Raw genomic sequence first — 25,035 nt, forward strand, 5'->3', positions numbered from 1 at the left:
CCGGTGCGGGCTCTCCCCGGGCACGGCGCGGGCAATGCCCGGGCACGGCGGTCCCGGTGCCCCCTGTGGGATGGGATGCCGCCCTGGAGAAGATGCCGAGCCGTTCCGCTTTGCTCGCTTTTATTACCTGAGGGAACCTGACAGAACTCGCACAGACACAATTGCCGTAGAGCGCCCGGCCCGGCTGCCGCAGCGAAGCCCAGCGCGAACGTCCCGGTTTGCGCAGCCGAAACTCGGGGGAAACTCGCGGAAAGTGGAGGGGAAATAAAAAAATGTTTTTAAAAAAAGCTGCGCGGAGGCGAGCGGCGCTTCCTCGTCGTGCTGAGCGCTATCGGCGTGTCGCGACATCTACGGAGCGGGAAGGAACGTGCGAGATGTGGAGGAGGTGAGAACACGGGAAAGCAAGAACATCACCGCTGGCCGGGCAGGGAGCTGGCACCGGCCCCGAACCGGCCCCGGCATCCACAGGCAAAGTGTCTTAAATTCATTACTTGGCACTTATTGAAATTCGTGACGTCGAGAATGGATTAAAAAAGGTGAAGCAAACCTGAGTGAAACAAAATATATTGTACTGACAACAAATGCAATGAGATAACAGCATCTTGCTTTCTTTTCTTTTTTTTTTTTCTCTTTTTTTTCTTTTTAAAATAACTTAAAATACACTAGAAAAAATATGGTCAATATAAATAATTTTGTTTTCATGGAGAACAAATAGATACAAAGCCCGTCCATACCAAAGTTCACGTAGAAGAGCTTTCCCTCTGTCTTGGCAATAAGCATGAGGGTCAGATGGCGAAATCTGGGATAACAATCACTGACTGCAGGGTACCCCAGGTTAAATAGCTATACGTCTCTCAAATAATAATAATAATAACCAAAAAAAATCACAAGATTACGTGAATAGATACACCTTTATGAGATAAAATGTAAATGTTTGACAGTCAACTATCAATTCACAAGTTATAGCCAAAATAAACTTTGTTCGTGTGTATCAACATATTTTACATGTACCCAGTACCTCTTATTGGAAATTGCCGTGGTGACAAGTGGTGGTTGGGAATTAAATACTCTTTTTTTTTTTCCTTTTCCTTTTTTTTTTTCCCCATTTACTTTTGCCCTCAGGACAGGAGAGACCCGGCAAAGGGAGGCAAACTCCGCTCTCCTGGCGCTTTCCGCTCCCTTTTATTTCAGAGGTGGGACAGCAAACGACCAACAAAGATTTGAGAGTGGGGAAGGTAGCGCTTGATCTGCCTCTCTCTGCCTGCTTCCCTCCAAGATTAAAGGAGAAAGAACCCAGCCACGTTTGTTTGTTTGCTTTTGTGGTTGTCTCGGTTTTTTTTTTCTACTAAAGATGAGGGTGAAGTGCAAGTGAATCAAAGGACTCCATCAATGAAATACAAATACATGCAACCCGGAATGCTGCTGGAGGAAGTATCCCGGACAGTTTCCCATTAGAAATTCGCAGAGAAATCATTGTCTTTTTTTTTTCCCTTTTTGTTTCTGTTCGTCGTAGTCTTTCTTTTTTTTATTTTCCTTTTTTTTCCCCTTTTTTTTTGTCGCTTTTCCAGACGTGGTTGTTAAACTCAAGTACCTGATGCAATGTGAAAGGAGGCCCGCCTCTCTTATCAAATTTCTTGTATTAAAGTGAACTTCGCAGAAAAAGGTCAGTTTCAAAACCTGTGAACTTCCCAGCTGCGCGTCCTCTAATTCCTTAAATAAGTATATATCTCCCGTCCGTTTCTCCTCTCCCTCGTTTCTTTTTCCTTTTTTCTTTTATTTTTAACTCTTTTTTTTTCGCTTTTTTTTTTTTTTTGTGGAAGAAAAAATAGTAATAATAAAGCAGCGGCGTTGCGGTCACAGCCCGAGGGCGGCGGCGTGTTTCTTGGCCTTGAGGCGCAGGTCGGCGATGCTGGAGTTCTTGCTGGTGGTCTTGGCGGCGGCGGCGGCGGCCACCACGGAGGCGGCGGAGGCGGACTCGGCCAGGGTGGCGAGCGGGAGCCCGAAGGGCGGCGCGGGGAACATCATGTAGGGGGCGTGGGCCAGGTGCGGGTGCAGGTGATGGTGCGCGTGGGCCACGGCGCTGTCCAGCTGCAGCTGCGCCTGCACCTGCGGGGACAAGCGGAGAGGGCGGCCCGTGTCACCCGCGGGGCCGCGCCGCGCCCGCGCCGCGCTCCCGAGCGCACTTGCCTGCTGGAAGGGCATCCTGAGCGCGCCCACGTTCACGTAGGGAGCCACCCGGCAGGCCTCGAACTGCGTGGCGGCGCCGATCAGCACCCCTGGCAGGGGGCACGGCGCGGTCAGGCCCGGGCGGCGCGGCCCCGGCCCCCCGCGCGTGCCCGCGGCGCGCCCCCGGCCCGCTACCTTTGTGCAGCTGGTTCTCCTGCTTGCGGCACTTGGCCCGGCGGTTCTGGAACCACACCTGCGGGAGCGGAGCGGGACACCAGTCAGGGCGGCCCCGGAACGACAACAGCGACAACGATAACCACCGTGATAATCATTAAAAATGACTGAAAATGCCCCGAACCCCGCAGACAAAGAGGCGGGCGCGCCCCCCGCCCGGGCAGCCCCCGCTCCCCGGCCCCGAGAGGCGGAAGGGAAGGAGCCCAAAGCCCCGAAATGGCCAAAGGCAGCGCGCACCCCCGGGGAAACGATTGCCCCAGCCCCGGGCTCCTCTTCCCGCACCAACTCCCCGAAGGCTGGAATCGCCCTCGATACCCGCTGCTGACGGGCGGTAATGGCCTGAGAAGCTGTGCTCATTAATAAATAAATTAATTAGCTCTGTCTTACAGAAAAACTCAACGACAACAGGGTTTTATGACTTTTTATCGTCTTTTTTTTTTTTTTATAGGGGGTGGAGGAGAATCGCGGTCCTAAAAGCTTCGCTACAAAGAAGTTTCGAATTTCTCTGTTCACTGGAGTGTAGCGCAGAAGCGGAATAATTATCTCATTATCATAATAATCTAATTTGCTTGCACCGAAGAGGCTGCCCCGTTAGACAAGAACGTACTTTTAATATTGGAAATGGAATCGTTAAAATAAATTCCCGGCCCGAAGTTCTGCTGGCTTTGGAAAGGAGGGAGGGAAAGGGGGAGAGCCGGTCCTAAAACATCCCCGTTTTAACCCAGGGCTCTGCAGCGCATCCCAGCAGCCGCATCGGCCAAGGAATCCTTTCCCCGCGGCCAGAAAAAAAGAAAAAGATAAAAATTGCATTTTTTGAGGTCTTACTTTAAGAGACAAATCTAAACGGGAATTCCTCCCGCCCTGTCATTTTCTCCAGCCAGGGAAAATCTGCCCGAGAGCCACGTTCGCCCTCAGCCTCCCGTGGAAACAAACGCGCCTTCCGTCATTTACAAATTAGAGCAGATACGAGGCAAAATATTATTGAAAAGCGGTTTTTTTTTCCGGGCGGATTTCTAGGGAATGGGTTTAATCTATGTAAATCTCCAAAAGTTATTATGCACCCTGCGATTTGGCATCATGGGAGTGCGGATTATGCGCCGCCGCCGCCTCCTTTGTCGAGCACCTCCCTGCTCCATTTTCCACAGCCAACAACTTTTCGCCTTGGTTTTGTTAGGGTTTTGTGAACAGAAATAAAAAACAAATTTAAAAACCACGAACAAACACAATTAAAAACCAAGCAACCAAAAACCGAGCAGCCAGGGAAAAAAAAATAAAAAAGATAAAAAGCAACCAAAAAATAACAGGAGGGGGAGAAGAGAGGGGAAATGAAGAGTTTTAAATTTTTATTTCTTTTTCTTTTCTCTCTCTTTTTTTTTTTTTTTTTTTTTTTTTTTTTTTTGGTGGTTCAGGCTCTGACAAAAGCTGCTCGTTTTGAGTTTTTCGGTTCCCCGTGCCGGCTCTGCCTCTGTCCTCACAACCTTACACGATGCAGGGAAAGCCCCCAAGGACTGAGCGCGTACCCGGGTGCAGATGGTGCCTGCGAGCATAAAGATTGAGGGGGAGTATCTGTTACAGCGATACTTTCCACCAGCTGCAGATGTTCGGGGCCTAAAACTTCTCCATGTGTTCCAGCAAGTAATGACCATCATTTTCTCTTCTTTTATTTTCAGAACGGAAATACACCGGAGCAGCTACATTTGTTCTCATTTGAGGGATCTCCCCTTCCTCTCCTCTCCTCAGCTCATCCCGACAGAACTCGCAGGGAGCAGCCCAGGGACCCGTTCGGAAAAACTTTGGGAGGGTGCAAAGCGCAGGTTAAACCCAGAGAAGCCGCGGCTTCCCGGGAGGACAGAAAGCTCAAAATATCTCGGGTTAATCCCGGACTTTCTGTATTCCATAAACCCCAACAAAGCACCTCGCTCAATTTTCGTGTCGTTTCAACATTTAGGAACTACGAGGCGAAACGGGCAGAAAATGCCTCTAGCATTGTTTCACTCGGCGGTGTCTAATTCAGTTTACGCTCGCCACATCCATGACGGGAATCGCTGTCCATGGATGAGCCGGGCAGCGGCCCCGGGAGCGGCTGCCGAGGCGGGGATGGAGCGGCGGCGGGGCTGGGATAAACCGCGGCAGAACCGGGGGACACAAACCCCGGGCACGCAAAGCCCTGCGAGGCCCCGGGCAGATCTGCGGGGGAAGTTGGGAGCTGCGGAGCCGCCTCCGGGCCCTGACAGAAGGATGCGGCTCGTCCACATCGTCCCCCCGGCTCTCCCCGAGCACACGCACCCGCACGGCCCCGGCTACCTGCACCCTGGCCTCGGAGAGCCCCAGCCGCTGGCTCAGCTCCTCCCGCATGAACGCGTCCGGGTAGTGCGTCTCGTCGAAAAGCCTTTCCAGCTCGTTCAGCTGCTCCAGGGTGAAATTCGTCCGGCTCCTCCTCTGCTTGATTTTCGTCTGCCCTTCGTCTTCCATCGCTTTCGCATCCTCCTTGCGCTCCTTCAGCTCTGGGGACACTGGGCACGACACAGCAGTCAGAGCGGCGGGGCCGGGGGCACCGGGGCTGGCCCCGCTCCCGTTCCCGCCGCTCCCGGCGGCCGGGGGGACGCGGGCGGGAGCGCCCCGGGGCCGGGGCAGCCGGGAGCGGGGCCTGTGCGCCCGGGCCGCGCTAGGCCGCTGCCGTGCCGGGCTCCGCCGCCGGCTCCGGTACCGCTGCCGGGGGAGCGGGCTCCGCACCGAGCCCTCCCGTCCGGCCCCGCCGCGGCCCCGGGGGATGCGCAGCAACAGGTCCCCGGAGCCTCCGCCGGCCGCCGCGGCCCCTCCGCGCCCCGGGATCCGCCGCTCTCGGTCAATTCTCGGCCGGAGAGCGCGGCCCGCGCCCCGACCCCCGGGACCGCCCGGCCCGGTCCCGCCGCCCCGATCGGCTCAGTGCGGGCACCCGATCCGGGATGCTCCGGGCGCTCCGCCGGCCCGAACAAAAGGGCGGCAGCGACCCGCGGGTCCCCGAGGCCACGGGCGCGGGCCCGGCCGCTTCCCGCAGCGCCCGGGAGCGGCGGGCGGGCGGCCCCGGTGCCGGCCCCGCGGTGCCGCGCGGAACGGCCGCGGGCGGATCTGCCGAAGGCGCGGGGCCAGCGTGGGCAGCGCGGCCCGGCCCCACGCGAGTCCGCGGGGGAACGAACGGGCCCGCGGGGCCGGGCTTTCGTTGGCGGCGCGGCTTCCCGTGGGATGCCGAACGGGAACGGGAACGAGATCGCGTTCGGAGCAAGTTAAATCCGGGTTTAAATATTTTAATCTAAAAACTTCGAGGCCGGCCGCCCATCTCCCGCGGCTGGGAGCGCCCGGGCAGCCGCCCATCACCGCCGGCCCCCCGCGACCGCGGCCGCCCCGCGCGTACCGACCCCGACGGGGGAAGGGGGGACGGGGAACGGGAACGGGAGAAGAGGAGCCCGCGGTGCCGCCGTTACCGTCGCTGAGCTTGGGGGTGGCCGCCTCGGCCGCTCTCTCGGCGGCGGCGTCGGGCTCCCGCGGCGGGGAGCGCCCGGCCGGCCGCGCCGCGGGGCTGCCCGTGTCCTCCCGGCCCGGCTCCGGTGCCGCCGCCCCGCCGGGCTCCCGCGGGCCGCCGCCGCCGCGCAGGGGCCCGCTCTCCAGCACCTCGCGGTAGGTGATCAGCTCCTTCTTCTCCTTGGCTTTGGGATCAAACGACTTGGAGACGAACGCCGTCAGCTCCTCCATGGCTCAGGGGCGCGCTGCCCCGGCTCCCCGGGCGGGCATCCACGGGGCGGGGAGGCGGCGGCGCCCCGGGCCGTGCCGAGCCGGGCCGGGCCGTGCCGCCCGACGTGCAGGGCTCCCGGGGTCTGACAGCGACGCCGCAATTGAAGTGGCACTATTTATACTTTGCAAAGCCGGCCCCTTGTTCCCGGCGAATTACCTCCCCTCGGAGCTCTGAATGGACCCCTTCCTTCCTCCCTTCCTTCCTCCCGTGCTCGCCGGCCGCCCGCCCGCCGCGGGGCACTGCGGCCACGGCACCGCCCGCCCGCCGCGCGCTGCGCCCTAATTAATTTAATTAGGCGCGGGACCGTGCGCGAGGTCCCGGCTGAGCGCGGCGCGGAGCGGGGCCGGGGCGGCGGGGGAGTGGCCACGGGACGCGCGGGGGGGCGGCGGGGACGCGCAGGCTCCGCGCACCGCCCCGCGCCGCTCGGGTCAGCCCGGGCACGGCCAACCGGGGCGGCCCCGGCCCCGCGGGAGCCGCCAAAGTTCCGCCGTGGGCGCCCCGAGAAGCCGAGGGGACAAATGACGGCGAGGGACATCGCGCTCCTTCCGCGGCCGCGCAGCGAGCGCCGAATTAGAGCCGAACGCGCCGATATCGCTGAGATTGGTGTCCCTTTGTTTTTTTAAATCCCACCGCGGAGCACTTTTGTCGGCGGAGCTCGCCTCTTTCCCACCTTCGCTAAATTCTAATAAATTATTCAGAATTGTTTAACTCTTGCCTGCGTATCGATTTTTCATTGACCTTTGGGGCGATGACTGCACGTAACGGAGCGTTCATTTACCGGGGCAGGGTGGGCACCGGGGGTGGCAGCGGGGTTCATTCCGAGCCGGTCACGCGCGACCGTGTCGCGACAGGCGGCGAGTGCCGGTGCCCGCCCGGGAGCCGCTCCCGCGGGGCGATTTCGGTCCCCGGGGCACCGAGCACCGGGGCATTCGGTGTGACGGGCCCGCCGCGGCTGCCGACCGGCCCGGGGACCCTCTCCGGCCCCTCCGCCCTGACATTTCGTTTGTCCCCACGCGCGTCCCGCCGCTCCCGTGGCGGGGGAGCGCGCGCTCGGGAGCTCGCGTTAAACGAACCAAATTCGGTAGGAAAATCGAATTAAGCGGAGCGACGCGATCGTTCTGTTGCATTTCTGCTCGGTGCCCGGCGGGGGCTCCGCCCGGCCCGGTGGGTCAGGCTCGGTCCGTGCCCAGCCGCGCCCGGCGCGCTCCGTCCCGCGGGGCGGCTCTCGGTGCCCACGCCGCGCGTGGAGCGCTGCCCTCGGCCCGCGGGGCGGCTCTCGGTGCCACAAACCCCCGAACCTCCCTTAGCTCTCCGGGACGGAACGAAACCCGCTCCGTGCCGCTGTGACACGGGGCGGGCGGGACACGGGGCAGGGGAGAATACGCCGTGGGTCGCCGTGTTGGGCACGGTGCGGACAGAACTCCGTGGGCTCTGCACCCCCCGTGGGCAGCGGGACCCCGACCCCGGGACCACCCACGCTCCCGTCCTGCGCGGCGTGTCACGCCGTGCGCCCGTGGGTCACTGTGTCGGGCACGGTGCAGACCGTGCTCCGTGGGCTCTGCACGCCCGCGGGCAGCGGGACCGGTCCCGACCCGGGCCCGACCCCGGCCTGACCCCCGCCCGTCCCGCGTGGGCGCTCGCCGGCGCGCCCCATCGATGGCTCGGCGCTCGCTGCGGCCGCCTGGCCGCGCTCGGCGGTGGATTGGCGCTGCCTGCCCGCCGCCCCGGAAGGCGCTGGGCTCGAACCGGGGCCGCGGCGGCTCCGCCAGGTACGGGGGACACGGGGGGCATTGGGGGCACAGGGGGGGACACAGGGACACGGGACACAGCCGCACCGGCACCCGAGGGCACGGCAGGGCGGCCGCTGCAGGGCCGGCTGTGCGCAGCGGCCTCCGGTGCGGGCGGTGCGGGGCACGGTCCCGGTCCCGGCGGAGCCCTCACGGGGTCCCGACTGTGCTGGGCATCGCCGGCGTGCGCAGGGCTTGGGCCTTGGGAAGGAGTCCCTCGAGCTGCTGGGTGGCGGGGAGCGGCTCCGGGGGATCGCGGTGCTCCCGGGCCTGGCCGGGACCGCTCGGGAGCTGCCCCGGTGCGGGTGCCGTGCCCAGACCGGGCCGCTCTCCGGAACGGGCCGCTCTCCCGGAGGGTGTTGTTCCCTGGAGCCCCGCGGCTCCCGGCAGTGCTCCGAGAGCTCTCCGTCTCCTTACGGTGGATTTGCCTTTCTCCGCTGCAGGCGCTCGCTGCCCGGTGGATCAGGAGGCGCTGCCCCGGTGACCGGAGGTGTGAGGATGGGCCAGAGTTTGGATGGAGGAATTGAGCGAGTTGGAGCCGCCCGTGCTGGGAAGAGGAGGAGCAGAGAAGGGAGCGGAGCTGGGAAGGGAATGGAGCCCAGGAGGGGCTGAGGGGGCTGGGAAGGGGCTCAGCCCGGAGCAAAGGGGGATCGGGGGGGCCCTTGTGCCTCTGCACAGCTCCTGCCAGGAGGGGACAGCCGGGGAGGGTCGGGCTGTGCTCCAGGGAACGGGGACAGCAGGAGATGGAACGGTGTGTTTTGATTTAATTTTTTTAATATGATAAATACAAACCAAGCCAGGGCGGGCAGCAGCCCTGTCCCAGCTGGGCTTGTCTGCGCTCCGTGCAGGTCGGGATGGGCCGGCGCTCCTCGGACACGGAGGAGGAGGGCAGGAGCCGCAGGAAGAAGAAGCACCGGCGGCGCTCCTCCTCCAGCAGCTCCTCGGACAGCCGCGCCTACAGCCGCAAAAAGTCGGGCCGGAAATCCAGGTCCAGGTCGCGCTCCCGGGATCTCCCGTCCTGGTCCCACTCCTATGAGAAAAGGTGCATTTGTAGGAGATTTTAGAAACTCTTTCGTGTTACAGCAGGAGGCTGGAAGGGTTTGGGTGCCACGGGTTGGGGTGTTATGGCACAGGTTGTTCTGAACCTTAAGAGATGTGAAACTGCTTTCACTTTGTCAAAATAAAACCCCAAACCCACCACCATGACCAGAAATACCCACACCTCCTTCTCCCCAGGGGAACAAGGCAGGGAATGTGCACGTCCAAAGGGAAATTCTGCTTTAACCCAGGGAAACCCCAGGAGGCAAAATAACTTTTCCTTTCTTCTGCCAGCAGGGACATGTCCCTCTGCCCCAGGGTCTCCCAGCTCATCCTTGGGCACTGCCAGGGATGCAGGGGCAGCCCCAGCTGCTCTGGGAATCCCATCCCAGCCAGGAATTCCCAATTCCCAATGTCCCACCCATCCCTGCCCTCTGGCACTGGGAGCCATTCCCTGTGTGCTGTCCCTCCATCCCTGTCCCCAGTCCCTCTGCAGCTCTCCTGGAGCCCCTGCAGGCCCTGCCAGGGCTCTGAGCTCTCCTGGAGCTGCTCCTGTCCAGGTGAGCCCCCCCAGGTGTCCCAGCCTGGCTCCAGAGGGGCTCCAGCCCTGCAGCAGCTCCCTGCTCCATCCCGGCTGTCTCAGCCTGGCTTGTGCAGGTGAATTCACTGGGAGGAGGAGCTGGAGAGCTCTGCTGGTGTCCAGGAGGAAACGCTCCTGCCAGGCCTTTCTGGAATGGCTGCAGGGTGGGAATGAACCTCAGGGGTGCATTGCCAGCCCTTTCTCCTGCTCCTGCTGGGATCTCCATCCTCCCCAGGGCCAGGGCAGGGCACCTGGATCCCGTTATTCCAGCACAGCTCCAGGGATCCCAAGGCATCCCTGCTGCATCCAGGGATGATCCAGGGCTCTGCTTTTGGGATCCTGACTTTGTCCCTGGGGCAGGGCAAATGCTCCTGGCAGGTCAGGCCCTGCTCCATGTGGGTTTATCCCTGACCCCCAGGAATCAAAGGCAGCAGTGTCTGGAATTCCTGTTCCTCATCCAGCAGGAACATCACATTCCCTTTCCAGGAGCAGCCCTCTTCTTCAGCATTAATTTTTGTATCCTGCCCAGCATTGCAGCTCCTGCTGCCCCTTTGCCCTTGCTGAACCATCCCTGAGCACATCCTGAATTCCATAATATAATATGATATGATATACTATAATATAATATAATATAATATAATATAATATAATATAATATAATATAATATAATATAATATAATATAATATAATATAATATAATATAATATAATATAATATGATACATAATATAATATGATACATAATATAATATAATATAATATAACACATAATATAATATAATATAACACATAATATAATATAATATATAACATAATATAATGCAATATGACATAACATAATATAATGTAACATAACATAATATAATGTAACATAACATAACATAATATAATATAATATTTTTTGCATTTTAATATTAATCACATGTAAAAATAGGGAGGTTGTAATTGTTAATAAATTAACTATTGGGGGGATGGGGAGGAAGTGTTAATATTTGGATTTTGGGGTTAATATCTTTTCTTTCACCTTTCTCCTTGGTGTAGAAGAATTTATTCATGGAATAGACAAAACTGGGAGGGAGGGGAAAAGGAAGAGACCCTTTTGATTCCTGATTGGACTCAGGAGGGAGCTGCCCTTAAATGAACTCAAATGAAGTAAATCAACACTGATTAACTGAGTACTACTAATAGTAGTTAAGGACCCCACCCAAACTTCATTTTTTGCCTGGGATGTGGATTTTGGAGGACCAACTCTTTAGGGTAGCAGTGTCCCTGTGTATGTGAATTATTTGCCATGGGGGAATAGTGGGATTTGAGGTTTCTGGAATCCCCCAAGTCTGTGCATGTTTCCTCAGGAATTGTTGGGGGTTTGTCATGGTTTTTTTATGGTTTGGGGAGCAGTGCCAGCCTCACCCCTGGCTGTGTTTTCTCAGGAATTGGTTGAGGTTTGGAGAGCAGTGCTATGTTCAGCTCTGGCTCTGTTTTCTCAGCGATTGCTGGGGGTTTGTCTCTGTTTTTGGGGTTTTTGGGCAGTGCCAGGCTCACCCCTGCTCTGTTTTCTGAGGACTCCTTGGGGTTTTTTTGCTGTTTTGCGTATTTTGGCAGCGTCAGGCTCACCCCAGCTCTGTTTTCTGAGGACTCCTTGGGGTGGTTTTTGCTGTTTTTGGGTATTTTGGCAGCGCCAGACTCACCCCAGCTCTGTTTTCTCAGCACTCCTTGGGTTGTTTTTGCTGTTTTTGGGTGTTTTGGCAGCGCCAGGCTCACCCCTGCTCTGTTGCAGGCGCAGACACAGATCCAGCAGCAGCTCCTCCTACGGCTCCAGGAGGAAGCGCAGCCGCTCCCGGGGCAGAGGCAAATCCTACAGATCCCAAAGGTCCAGGTCAAAGAGCAGGACCAGGAGGTAAGAGTAACCCTAGGAAAAAACAGCAGCGGTGTTTTATTGGAAAAACATTCCTGGAAAATCCTGCCGGAATCACTGGGCTTGGGATCAATGGGAATAATGGCTGCAGGTGATGGTTCACACCACACATCCCTGGAATTCCTCATTTGGGGTCCCTGCAGTGCTTCCCACACACTAAATCTTTCAGTTACCCTGGTGAAACACTTTTGAAGATAAGATATTTATTTTGCATTTGATTCAAGCAAAAACCCCCATAAATAGGGTCTCTCAGTGTCATACAATCATTTGGAAATGTCTAGTTTTTTGGTTTTTTTTTTCCCTTTGATTCCTGCTTTCCATAATTCCCACACATAACGCTGGCTCCCTGAAGTTCAGAATAAACTGATTTTCTCACCTGTGTTCCTCTCAGAAAAGGATGAGTCTTTTTAGTTATGCAATCTTTTATTAATATTTAAGGATGTCTGCAGTGAAAGTTTGCATGCATTGGTTTGTGACAAACAAATATTTCACAATTTAAATATTTAAATCTTAACCAGGAGTTGCAAAAGATATTCTAAAATCTGCTTTTCTTCTTTAATTAAAAGATGCTCAAGTTGTGCTTGTGTGTATTTTCCAATTAAGAGGTTTAACTGAAGTTTATCCTGGCTACCAGGTTTCCAATTAGCATTTTCTATTGATTTGAAATTAATTATTGAGTGGATCAGGCAGATCAAAGCTGTTTGGGTCCCTATTTAAAATCTTCAGCCAGGTGATTTTGTGTGCTTGCACTAAGAATTTGTTAAACCTTTGGTTTCCATGTCCAAACCAGGAGAGCTGTTGCCTGTAAATGTTGAAAAATTGTTGTTGAAAGATGTGAATATTCCCCTTTCTCCTCTTTGTGCTGTGCCATGACTTATTCCCAGCTGTTCACTGGAAGAGTTGCTTGGACCCTTTATTGCTGCAGTGCCTTTGTAGTAGAAATTTGATTATTTAGAGTTAGAAATAAATTTAGAAATTAAACTGCCTGACCTCTCCTGGAGTGTCCTCCCCATCAGAGCTGTGCAGGTATTCCTGTGAATAGCCACTTTTTTTTTTTGCCAAGAAAATCAGTTTGAACCCACAGAAATGTCAGAAGAGTGAAGTAAAAGGGAAGAGTTTTCACATACTCAGTGTTAGGAAGTGTGATAAACTGATTTAAAATGGTTTTTATTATAATAAAACAATATATAATAAATCACAGACCTCATTAGCTATGGCTTAATGGTCATACAATAATATATAATAAATATAAATTGCAGCTCTCAGTAGCTGTGGTTTAGTGGTCATCTTTCCAAGGGATTTGATTTTAATCATGGTTACAATATATAGAAATTAGGCACCTGAACTTGAAAAACCTGGCTACTGCTAGGAAATATTTGGTGTTAAATAGTTGATGTATCAGATATTTCATGTATCAGATATTTGATGTATCAGGTGTTTTATGTATTAAATATTTGGTTTGTCAAACATTTCACATATAGAGTGTGCAGCACCAGAGGGGTAGAGCTGCACATTCCTTTAAATGCTGGTTCTGTTCACACCCACAGAGGGAAAATATTGCTAAATAACATCCCAAATGATCCCACAGGACCCCAAAAGCTTGAAGTTAAACCCAACAGGACCCATTCCATCCTTTATTGTAAATTTTTCTGCTGTAGTGTGGCACTGAGCAGCTCTGCATTAATCTGATTTTGGGGAGTTAAATCTTGGTTTAGCACAAAGCTGCTACTCCAGGCCTGTGCCTGCCCTGCTTGTCAGTGATGCCAAATAATCCCTTTTCTGCCTCAAAATCACTCAACCAGGGGCTCTCCAGCTTTCCAAGGAGTTCAGGATTCCTCAGGCTGGAAAAGAGATTGTGGGGGAGAGAGGGAATGTGATGGAGGGGTAAAAAAATAAACCTAAAAATAAAGATGGTGGGAAAAGGTGGTTCAGGATTGAGGGTTCCCCATCTCTGCCCCACCTGGGACAGGTGTGACAATGTTTGTCCTGGAAAATGTGTGTGTTTCTAGTGCTGGCATGGAATTCTTACGGATTCCAGCTGTAATTCTGAATTTTTATTTGTTCAGGGCGGCACAACTTATTTTCCTATGGCTTTTCAAGGGAAATCCTGAAGAAACCACTTGTAAATAATTAAAAAATAATTAATAAAAGGCTCCAGAGGAGCTCAGGCAGCCCCTGTGTTCCTGTGGTGAGGAAAGGGTTATCCAGGGGAATATTCCTGGGGGTCTCCTGCATTGCCAGGGAGTAAGGAAAAGCTGTTTCCCACCTGGAAAGGGGAGATCAGCCCTGGTTTGTACCTCCTGCTGCACCCCCAGAGGATTATCCCCTTTAGGAGCCCAGAAAAACTACATTTGTAAATTTTATTTTATTTATTAGGAGTCTGCCTCTAGAAAATCACCTTCCTGTTGGAAGTTAAGGTCTTTTTTGTGTTCTCTTTTAAATGCCTGGAATTGTTTTTGGTATAAATCATGCAGGTGGCACAGATTCTCCATCCTGTAACATCTTTTCTCCCCACAATCTTCTTTGAATTTGTTTTTCAAGGTACTGAAGGTGGTGTTAAAAGTAATGTGTTTTTTAATAACTTCTCTAACACAGGTGTTTTATTTGAGCAGGTGATTTACAGATCTCCAGCAGTGCAAAGCACTGAGATAGATCAAGTTTTACTTTGAAAAGTTGAATTTTTATAATGATATGTGTAAGATATTTTAAATAGGTGTTGTTTGCAACCTGAACTGATTTCTTGTACTTTTTTGGAGAAGAAAACTTGTGCATATTGTGATTATTTTATTTTAGATGCATTTTTAGGGTGAAAAAAGTGGGACTTCCCAGTATTGCTTGTACTTTTTTTTTGAGAAGATAAGAAAACTTGTGCATATTATAATTATCCTATTTTAGATGCATTTTTAGAGTTAAAAAAGTGGAGCTTCCTAATAATAGTTGTGTTTTATTTGAGAAAATAAGAAAATTTGTGTGTGTTGGCTGTTTTATTTTAGATGCAGTTTTTAGGGTGAAAAAAGTGGAGCTTCCCAGTAGTGGTTGTGTTTTATTTGAGAAGATAAGAAAACTTGTGCATATTATAATTATCCTGTTTTAGATGCATTTTTAGAGTCAGAAAAGTGGAGCTTCCCAGTAATGCTATAAATTCCAAGCTGTCCTACAGTGAGGGAGTACAATGCAAATACGACTTAATAAGATCACAAACTGAATTTCAGCAGAAACAACCAAGATTTACATTAAATTAGGAATTTTAAAACCGATTTAGTTTGTTTTACTGAGCATTTGCTTAATAACATTTCGCCTCCTCACAATCTTTTTAAAGCCAGTAATTCGCCTGCGAAGCGCGGGCGCATCCTCCTGTGGAAAAATTGGAAGCAACAGCTCCCTCTCTGCAGCCAGGCATCCAGAGCTGGGAAGGAATATTTCAGCTCCACAGAATTTAATAAATCATCCCATTTCCTAATTTGATCATATTAGATGCTGATGTGGAAGGAGCATTTCAAATAGCAGCTCCTCATTAATATACATCAGGCTGGGGAATAGCAGGGAATACTTATGGAGGGATGTCACAGTTCCTGTTCCTTAGTTTACTAAGTGGAACAGGTTGATGTGATCCTGGGTGTTATTTGTCACTGTCTTGCTAAAATGGTTTGGGTCGAGTTATGGAGTCCAGGCAGACGGGGCTGATAAATCAAAAGTGGATTGAGTGGACAGCAGGCAGTGATTGATACCGTGACAGGATATGAGGAAAGGAATCTTGATAGGAGCATGCCCCATATTGAATATGAGAAGGAAAATGGCCCTGGAGTATGGATATTATTCAAGGAAATGAGAATAATAATATCATCTTGAAATTATTGCTGGGTGAAGATTAGGGGAGTTCTTATTAGAATATTCTGCTGCTGTGTCTCCTGCAGGATTCTGGGCTGGATGGAGCCCTGGGAATACTGGGAGAGTTTCCACTGTGATTGTTCTGCCAGTTAATCACATAGAAAATACTCTGCAGCAGAACTTGCTGCACAAATCTTCTAATTCACAGAGCTTTAAATAGAATTAACCAAAAAATGTTGACCTTTATTCCCTGATTTCAGCCAATCCTGGGAGTGCCTGTGAATATGCAGGTTTGCTTTATTGTCTGCCAAATGGCTTTGGCTTCTCCCATTATGTTAAACTGCAAACTGCTGCCTTAAAATATCTTTAATGCGCTTCAACTTAAAAATCTACACAAAACCAGCGAGTGCATCTGTACATGTTGAAGAAGAAAAAAAGATTATATGGGAAGTAATCCTGCCTGGAGAGCTGATCCTTGGCAGTGTGGCTGAAGGAGGTGTTGGATCAGGTTTTACATCTCGTTTCTTTCCATTCCTCCAGTCTGGTTATTTCATGTGCAGGTTACTGCAGCCAGGGCAGGGGAGCTGCTGCTTAGGGCAAACCCCAAACCTTTGGCACAGCTTTGGGTTTGGGGATGCAAAAGCAGCTGCCACCATGCCAGCAGTGCGAGCTGGAATTAACCTGGGCTCAGCCTGGCACAGTTCTTTGTGGTTAGCAGTTAATTTGTGCTACTTAAACCCAGAGTCCTCAAGTGCACTGTGAGAAGAGTCATTAAATACCTGATAGTAAAACCCCACTGATTATGGGGTTTTGGGGTCTTAGAGAGTTTCCCTTATAATCCCTTCTTTAAAAAATTGCTGTTATATATTTTATTGAAGGGTTGGTACTGCACAGTTTGTAAGACTTTTTAAAGATGGCATCACTGAATGCTTTTGTATTTGTGTTACTGGTACCTGCCCTCAGTTAATCTCCTTTTTTCCATGCAATTATCTTAGTGTGGGATTGAAATGCTGGAGTCTTTCCACATTAAAACCAGGCCTATCAGACCTCAGAGCTGATAAGAACTAGTGGATCAAGACACAATTTGTAGTAATTTTGTGTCTGTCTGTCCTGCTCAGCACACGCTGGTGGAGAGCTTTTCATGGATTACAGAGCAGGGGCTTCATTATGAAAACTTCAGGAGGGATTTCCTCAAACAGCATTGGCCTAAAAGGAAAAGAAAGCTTTTTAGGAGGGAGGAAATGAAAAGGGATGGATGTTTTGAGTGGACAGCAGATAAATAAAGAGTAAAATTGTGATGGAGAGTTTATGGAGGAACAGGAGGATATAGAGGAGAGATTGGTGAAAAAAAAGAATGGAATGTGTCCAGTGGTGGGCAAAGATCCACTGTAGTGGCGTGGAGTTAGCAGATTGGTTTTTAGGGGTGTTGGGGTGTGAATTTGAGGGTGCTGCAGCTGTGGGATTAAAGCTGGTGGTGCTCCAGGTGAGAGCAGAGGTCTGGCTGTGGCACTGAGCGCTGGCACAGCTGATGGTGGCAGCTCAGGAAAAGGACAAGCTGGGGACAGAGGGGAGGGTTGGGCTGCCCATGCAGCAGCTGTGTGTGCTGGGAGGGTGGCACTGGGACTGGCACTGGGCTGGGAGCAGCAGGACTGGCTCAGAGGGATGGGACAGGGACAGGCAGGGCCCTGCTCCTGCCGCAGGACACCTGGGCACACAGGGACACAGCTGTGCCCTCTGCAGCTGGGAAATCCCTTTGGAAATGCCAAGGGAGGAGTTTTCCAAAGAGAAGCAGACAGGAGTCCTGGCAGAAATCAAGCAGTGCTGTTTAATTAGAACATTGCTTTTGAAATTCCAAGCCATTCCATGCTTCTGTAATTTTATTCTTGTGATTAATTCTTAGGATTGCTTAATTTTTTGCCTGGTTGTGGCCACTGGAGTGACTATTTCTTTCAAGTATTGATCTGCAGCTTAGGATATTTTTTTCCCCTGTCCTTGCTCCTCAGGTTAACCCACTCAGGTGCAATTATGTGAGGAATCAGTGTAAATATTACATGTTCTCTCTTTTTACTGCTGGGAAAGTTTTAAGCCTTTGGTCCATTAGCAAATAAATTTAATTAAGATATTGCAGCATTTCTTTCATGAAACTTCAAATAAAAGCTTGAGGCAGGAGGGTGGAATTGACGTTACTGAGTGTGATCCTGCTGATGGTAATGTCAGCTCTTGTTTGTTTTTCCCCCAGTAAATCCAACCCTGCAGTTTTTATTTAGGATCTTGTTGCGTTCCAGGTTGTATCAGCACCAGCCTCTAAAAATATCCTCTTCTTTTGTTGCAATAAGTGACTTTTTCAAGAGGATTGATCAGTTTGTGTCCGTGGCTGTCTAGGAAAGGCCCAGAGGTGGAGCAGGAGCAGTGAGGATATCCTGGAGCAGTAGGCACTGCTGAGCTCATTGCCCACCCTTAATTGACCACTTTGGGAAATTAAACTTCACAAGGCAACGCCAAGGGCCCTCCAGTTATCAATAAAGGCACAGAGCTGCGAGTGACAGCTGCTTTGATGCTTTTCATTGGTATAAAACCAAAAAAAGGAGCCTTAAAAAAGCTCTGGATGCAGAAGTGCTGCTCATTGGAGCTCAGGCTCGAGTCTGGTTGCAGGGAAAGTTGGTTTTTGTGCAGCCCAGGTGGTGGGTACACAAAATGTGTTTAAAGCAGAGCTGTTTATGCTCCAGAACCTCTCACTCCTGCCTTTGCAAAAAGGGGTCTTTGCAGGTTGTTGGGATTTTTAGTGCTTCAGTTTTCTGTTTGGAAAAGGAACTCCCCTCAGTGAGGAACTGACTTTTTGATTTCGGCGTGCCTACATTCTAAACCACTACATATATTTTAATTTTTTTTTTAAATTCTCTTTTTCATCTGCTACCAAAGCTCTGGCCATGAAACAGAATCTGTTTTTTCTTTGCTGCAGAGCTCGAGTTTCTCGAGGCAGCCCTGCAAAAGCAGATGTCTTGAGGATGCCCTGGTAATCCAAAACCCTCTTTGCTCTGTAAATTGTTGCTCTTTCCAGGGTTCATTTCTAGGAGTGATTTTTTTCCCCACTGTGAAACACAAAATAGCAGAATTTAGTAGTAAAAATTTACTCTTTATTCCCTTCTTTCACTCTTTCTAATTCTGATAATGTATGGCAGGAACAGAATCTGGTTAAAATGACGAATTCAAAAAAAGCGGTTTTCTGCCAAAAAAGTGATATGGAGAGGTTATGTTGGGTGTGGAGTGATAGAGCAAGGGGGGGATGAATTCCCACTGCCAGAGGGCAGGGCTGGGTGGGATTTTGGCAAGGAATTGTTCCCTGGAGGGTGGGTAGCACCGGGATGGGATTTTGGGAAGGAATTGCTCCCTGGAGGGTGGGTAGCACCGGGATGGGATTTTGGGAAGGAATTGCTCCCTGGAGGGTGGGTAGCACTGGAATGGGATTCCCAGAGCAGCTGGGGCTGCCCCTGCATCCCTGGCAGTGCCAAGGCCAGGCTGGGCACTGGGGACAGTGGGAGGTGTCCCTGCCGTGGGTGTGGATGAGCTTTAGGGTCCCTCCCAACCCAAGTCATGCCATGATTGTCTATAAACCAGCATCCATGCCCTGGAATCCTTTGCTGTCAGTATTTCTGGATTCCAGGCACTGCTCCTTACCAGGACATGGCTGTGTGTGGGCAGGGTTTGGGGGCCTTGTATCAAACCTTATCCCATAAAAATCCATTTTGTGCCATTCCCAAGGTGTGCTCTGGGAGTGAGTCCATGATTAATTTGGTTAAAACTCTGCTATCCTGCCACTCCCTGGCTGTCCTTTCATCCTTTGTGCTGCTGCTTCTCCTCCCACATCTGAGCTCCTGAGATTTTACATTTTCCCAGTTCCCAATGCTGAGGCTCCCAAAAATTCCAGAGCAAGTGTGGAGCTGATAATTCATCTGCTCCTAGTGCAGCTTTATTGGCATCAAACCCCAGCCCTGGCAGAGCTGTGGCAAAGCTGCACCTGAGTTCAGTGATTCCAGATTCTCCCAAGCTGGGACATTCTAGGAAGAAAATGTTCCCAAAAAAAAAATGGGATAATTACAGGCATGTGGAAAGCTTTTGTCCTTTTGCTGTATTAAAATAGAATAAGAACAATTCTTTGAACAAAATATTTAATGTTAAATATGTGGTGAGGGTAATAAAAAGATGGGAAAACTTAGATTTGTTTTTGCACAGTGTAACTGAAGACAGGTGTATTGGATATATAATGTATATTTAAAAAACTGAAATCTAGAAAGATATGGGAAATTAGTATCTATACCATAATTGTAGCTATAACTAAAATATTTTTATTGTACTCCTGTAGAATTTTATTTTGAGTTCAAGTTTTCTGCAAAATTCTTACGTGCAAAGCCCCAAAATCCTGGGAATTGTGTTTCAATGGGGAATTTAATACTTTATCCATAGGTGTTATTGTAAGAGATTCTCCAGTTGTGTTTTTTATTGGATCATATCCATATCTCTTAGGAAGGCAACCTCTCAATGAATTTAAAGGGTCAGGTCATGCTCAGCTCAAATAACTGATGTAAATTCTGGTTGTAATTCTGTGCCATGGATTTATATCCTAGAAATGAAGGCAAGGCCAGCAGTTTGGGTTTATTATGTAATTCTGTATAAACTCTTAGGTATCTATTTTTCTTCCATGGTTTTTGTTTCTCCTCTATGGAAACATGGAGGGATAAACTGAATTGTGACAGAATTTAAATTAATCTGTGGCACAGCACTGAAAATCTGTTCCCAGTCTATATCAAAAAGAGATGCTAAAAGTTTTCCTGTTAGAGCTCTGAGCTTCTTGATTGGAGAATGGGTGAAAAAAAAAGCAAAGCCTTTTCCTATTTTTCTCCTATATAGTCTTCTTGAAGTTCTTCCAAATTAGATTTTAAATGCCAATTAGGAGGTTGAATATACTAAAATAAAAGCAAATACAACCAAAATGGCCTCACCTTATGGCTAGTTAGGCTTTTTCTCTCAAAAGCAGAACCTTTGCTCTGAGCATGGCTTTGAGAAAGATATTCAGCTTAATGAACACATTAATTAGAACCATAACTATTTATAAGATAATTAGAAACGAAGCACGGTAAACTGGGCTTTTCCTGCAATTAATGGAGGATTAATTACTGGAGGTAATGAAGTGGATTTTTAAATGCATTAAGGTGAAGTACAGAGATGTGCAAGGCTTTGTGATAGTTGCATAATTATTCCAGGCTGTTTGAGCAGAGCTCCTATGAGCTCGCTAATAAGCATCATTGCATCATTATGTATGCACTTAAAAAGACTTACCACCAAAATGACTGCCTAATTATTTCTAATTGGCAGGACTCTGTGTAGTCATTGAGCTGTTTGTAGCCATTTTAAGGTTCATTTAACTATCCTTGGGGCCATGTGATAGATGGAAAAAAGCTCCTGCTCCGCGCTGGCCTTGGCTGGCGCCGTTAATCAGTTTTGGTGGGCTCCAGTTTGAAATGCATTTGCTCCTGCAGAGGTCAAAACCCGAAGTAGTCCAAGCAAAGTTTGGCTTTTTGAAGCCACTTGACTGTATTCATTAGCAATTAGTAAAATAATTGTGTCTGTGGCTGTGTTTGGATTTCTGTGGGGCCGGGTGCGCTTTCATCGCCGGCCCTTCTCACGGCGCATCGGCTTCCCAGGAATCCAAACCTTCTCCCAGAGCCCCTTCAGCAGCCTCAGTGCTGTGCCTTGTGTCCAGCTGCAGCACCTTTCTTCAGTCATTTGTTCCTGATCCAGCTGCCAGGGTTTCACCAGCTCCTGGTTCCCAGTGGGAGTTTGTGCCCTGGGACAGCGCAGGGCATCTCTGAGGAGCCAGGACTGTGTTGGGAGAGGGAGCCAGGAGCGGGCAAACCCTGCTGTTCCCCAGGGTTTGGGAGTCTGGGGCATCCATTCCCCAGCTGCTGACAGCACTGACGTCCAAGGACATCTCCCAGCAGCAGGAATAATCCCAGGTCTGTGTTGGGTCAGTGCAGGCAGCAGTATTTCCATTGGAAATGTCGTGGCTCGAAACCCTCTCCTGTTTGGAGAGGTGGAATCAGTCTGGAGGGTTTATCTGCCCCTCTCTGTGGGGCTGAACGTGAGATCCCCTTAGGAGAGGGCCTGGGAGGGTCCTGGGTGTAATCACAACCATCTGCAGGGCACTGTGAGCTACAGGAGCCACTCAGGGGAGCACTGGCAGCAAACTGCAGCCTGAGAAAGGAGAGGTCAGCAGTGCCTTTGGGCCACAAAAAATGGCCTTGGGGGATCTAATATTAATGCAGAACCCAAACAGGTATTGTGGGCAAAGTGTAACGTTGATTAAAAAGAGTTACGAATTACAAAACAACCAAAATGTCATTTATTAATGAGATATTGGTTCAAATAACAGATAAAGGATTAAAGCAAATGAATTGTGGCAGTGTAAACAAAAATAAAACCAAATCCTTAAGGAAAACTGCAGAATTGTATCAATTTTTTAAAAACTGGTTTAATTGTGAGACTTCTCTAAGGGTAATATTTTGATTACTCTGTGAGCAAATATTCAATACAGAAAAATGATGTAAAATACAAATATTTTACAAAAGTACAAACAAGCCTTTCTTATTCATTAGGAGTTTTATTTTATGGAGTCCCATCAAATATGTGGTCATGGAAATTGTTCAGTAGATTATCAGAACTAGGAAATGCATTTTAGAGTGAAGCTACAGCTTTAATTACATCCATATAATATGGAAAATGGGAAATTAAATTAACTTAGACTTTCAGTGAAAATGGTACCCACTTCCTCAGAGGGTGATGGTGGGAGGATGGGGTGTTCCTCATTCCCTTGAAAGCAATGTTGGAAATGTGCATGTTGTGGGTCAGGCAGCAGGACAAAGCCAGAGCTGGAGCATTGTGGTGGCTCTAAAATACCTGAATTCTGAGGTGTTCCTCACTTCAGCCACGTGAAAAGATGGAATTGTCTGAATAATCCACTGAAGGCTTGGCCTTGCTCAGAGCATCACTCCTGGTGAGGGGAGCTGGAGGCTGGGGAGCAAAGCCAAGGGGTTTGTGTTGTCCCAGCCCTGGGGCTGAAGGATTGTTGGTGGTTTCAGCTCAGCCAGGGAAGGGTGGCACCCCCAGTGACCCTCAGGTGATGGGGACAGGGAGGGGCTGGGTGGGATGCAGCTCTTTGCCCTCTGCAGCATCCAGGAGTGTCCAGAACAGAAATGCCAGAGGCTTGGAGCTTGGTCAGGAGCAGGAACCAGTGAGAGGGAGAAAAAGCTGGAGAAACATGAAAAATACATCAGTAAAAAACTCCAAAATGCACAGCAGGAACAGCTGGGGATACCAGTGACTCCCAGAGGGGTGTTGGACACATTTCCCTTGGGTAGTACATTGGTAAACAAAAGTTGCACATTTCAGTGTCTAAAATCCCATTATATTCCTATTCCATCCCCTCCAACGTCCCCAGGATGGTGTCAATGATGGTGTGAATCTTCCCAGAGTTGTGGGGACAGAATTGTGGAAGGTTTTGAGTGACACAACAGGTACTGGTTTCTTTTTGGAATTTATTTGTGGAATTCCTCAGCTGCCTGGTTTGGGTAATATTCTCAGTGATGGAAAGAATTCATTTTTCATTTTAATTCTTGCCTTGAGGTCTGGAAATGCAGGTGAGTGTGGTCCATAAGAGCTGCTGCAGAGTCAGGAACCTGTCACTCTTTCCTGGGTTAGTGAGGCTTTGTGAGTTTCTTTTGTGTTTTAAACAAAAAGCAGAGCTTGGAAGAAAGTTCCATGAGACCCTTTTTTTAACAAAGCCTAGCTATGTAGGAATCACATCATAATTCACCTTTATTCCCCATTTAAATTAGCACTGACACCAACCAGTTTGTGCTCAGCATCATCAGCTGATCAGAACAGTCAGAACACATTTTGAAATATAATTATTAAGTACTTCTGTTGCTTTTTGTCTTTTTTAAACAACAAAATCTGGATTTTTTTTTCCTGGTGTGATTTATTTGACAATATTTTTGTAGCTATTGCATATTCCATGAGGAAAACACTAATTTTAGAATAGTAAATGAAATATTGAGAGTTTCTTCCCTGGAATTTTTAATTAGCCATAAGAATTGGGCTTTGGGAGGGACAGGACAGGGTTAGAGGTGATAACTCCCAGAAAAGGAGATTTTGGGGCTGATAAAGGTAGCAGCTCTGTGCTCCTCAGCAGTCTGCAGGAATGGAGCTGTTCAGTTTTCATCCAGGGGAATATTGAAAACAGCCCCTGCCTTCCTCTGTCTGCTCTGGGTTTGTTACATGCAAAATATTTAAAGGGAGATGCATCCAACTTGCATGGAAATTAGGAATTATCCCTGTGTTTATAGACACAAAATATCCAAACTCTTTGTGTTGTTATGTTGTCCCTCCCCAAGATTTTGAGTGGATGGTGTGAAATATTTTTGTTTTTCTTGTGTTTTTCTAAAACCTTTTAATGACTTAATTTTTGGAGGCCAGGTATAGCAATTTTCATTAAAAATGTTAAGTTTATTTTGTTTTTATTTTGGGAAAATGCAGTATTCTGAAAATCTTTCTGTATTCTTCGTAAACATATGGTGGTAAAAAGTACAGGTGGAAAACCTTAAATTTTTTTGCATCTCATAAAATTTAAACCTCCACCTGTCTGGTTATCACTGAATTAAAGAAAAAAATTGCCTTTTTTAGAAGCTGTGAGCACAGAGAATGGGTTCATTTGTTTTACTCAGGAAAAGGCAGAGACACAGCTTTTCATCCAGGTGTTATTATTTGTGTTGCTTGTGGTCATTATGAATCCAGTCAGTCTCAATATTCCCCGTCTCCCAAATTAGGTATTTATTTCTAGGAAATGCCTTAATCCTGTATTTAAGCAGATTTTTTTTTTCTTTGCCTTTTAAAAGGTGTTGCAGTGTTGAAGAATGAGGAATATTCAGTTTTTTTCCCCTGTTGTTTCAGTTTTGGCTCCGTGCTGGTGGCACTTTGAGATCTCAGTTGCCGGTGCTGGTGCTGCATGACCTAAATTGGCATTTTTGGGGTTTTTTGCAGTTTCTGAGAGCAGGTGGTGTGTAAGCTGATTTCAAATGTGTGTTTAGGTAATTCCCTTCAGCTGTCTAATATCAATTTGGGGATGTAAGGACACACAAATATTACAGATTCTTTAAGCCCATCACTGGGGCCTCAATCTTGGAGGTTTTATGATCCCAAACCCTGAACCATTGGGTTTGTCCCAGGCAGACAGGGGAGCAGTGTTTACCTGTAATTAATCTGAGCTGAGGCACAGGGGAAGTGGAAAACCTCAACCTGAAAATCTCTCCTGTCTGTCCCTTAACATTTTACCATAATATCAGAGGTGTTGTCAAATTTACAACAAATAATTGCCTGGCTCGTGGCTCCATCTGGAGAATGAATTGGAGCCTTTTCCTTGCTCTGGGATCCATCCAGGGCAGATGCAGGGGCACTAATGCCTGCACAGGCAGAGAGGGATAATCTGGCCTGTTTGTCCAGGGTCCTGCAGAAAGCTGCACCTTTGTGTTTTCAAATAGATTCCAGCTGCCTGGAGAAGGGAGCAGCTCCACGTGCTTGTAGGAATTAATTACAGGGGCTGATGGATCTGCTTGCTAATAGAACGTGGGGCTCGTTTGTTCCTGTGGAATTCAAGTTTTCCCATTTT

The 25,035-nt window shown here is 49.5% G+C and overlaps 2 protein-coding genes across 2 annotated transcripts in view; one reads left to right on the forward strand and one right to left on the reverse strand.

The window, feature by feature from the left end:
- Positions 1-1,854: 1,854 nt before the first annotated feature.
- On the reverse strand, positions 1,855-6,129 carry SHOX2 (SHOX homeobox 2). Its single transcript, XM_058031608.1, has 5 exons — positions 5,862-6,129; positions 4,705-4,913; positions 2,362-2,419; positions 2,188-2,276; positions 1,855-2,106 (listed from the first exon to the last, which is right to left on the reverse strand). Exons 1-5 carry the CDS (start codon positions 6,127-6,129, stop codon positions 1,855-1,857), a joined length of 876 nt encoding a protein of 291 aa, XP_057887591.1.
- Positions 6,130-7,884: 1,755 nt separating this feature from the next.
- RSRC1 (arginine and serine rich coiled-coil 1) overlaps positions 7,885-25,035 on the forward strand; it is a 96,721-nt gene continuing 79,570 nt past the window's right edge. The window contains exons 1-4 of the mRNA XM_058031607.1: positions 7,885-7,938; positions 8,400-8,446; positions 8,805-8,998; positions 11,352-11,471. Coding sequence (XP_057887590.1) covers positions 8,811-8,998; positions 11,352-11,471 — 308 coding nt within the window. The 5' untranslated portion in view covers positions 7,885-7,938; positions 8,400-8,446; positions 8,805-8,810. The remainder of the gene's footprint in view (positions 7,939-8,399; positions 8,447-8,804; positions 8,999-11,351; positions 11,472-25,035) is intronic.

The sequence above is a fragment of the Melospiza georgiana genome, chromosome 10, assembly GCF_028018845.1.
Source record: "Melospiza georgiana isolate bMelGeo1 chromosome 10, bMelGeo1.pri, whole genome shotgun sequence".
Taxonomy (NCBI): domain Eukaryota; kingdom Metazoa; phylum Chordata; class Aves; order Passeriformes; family Passerellidae; genus Melospiza; species Melospiza georgiana.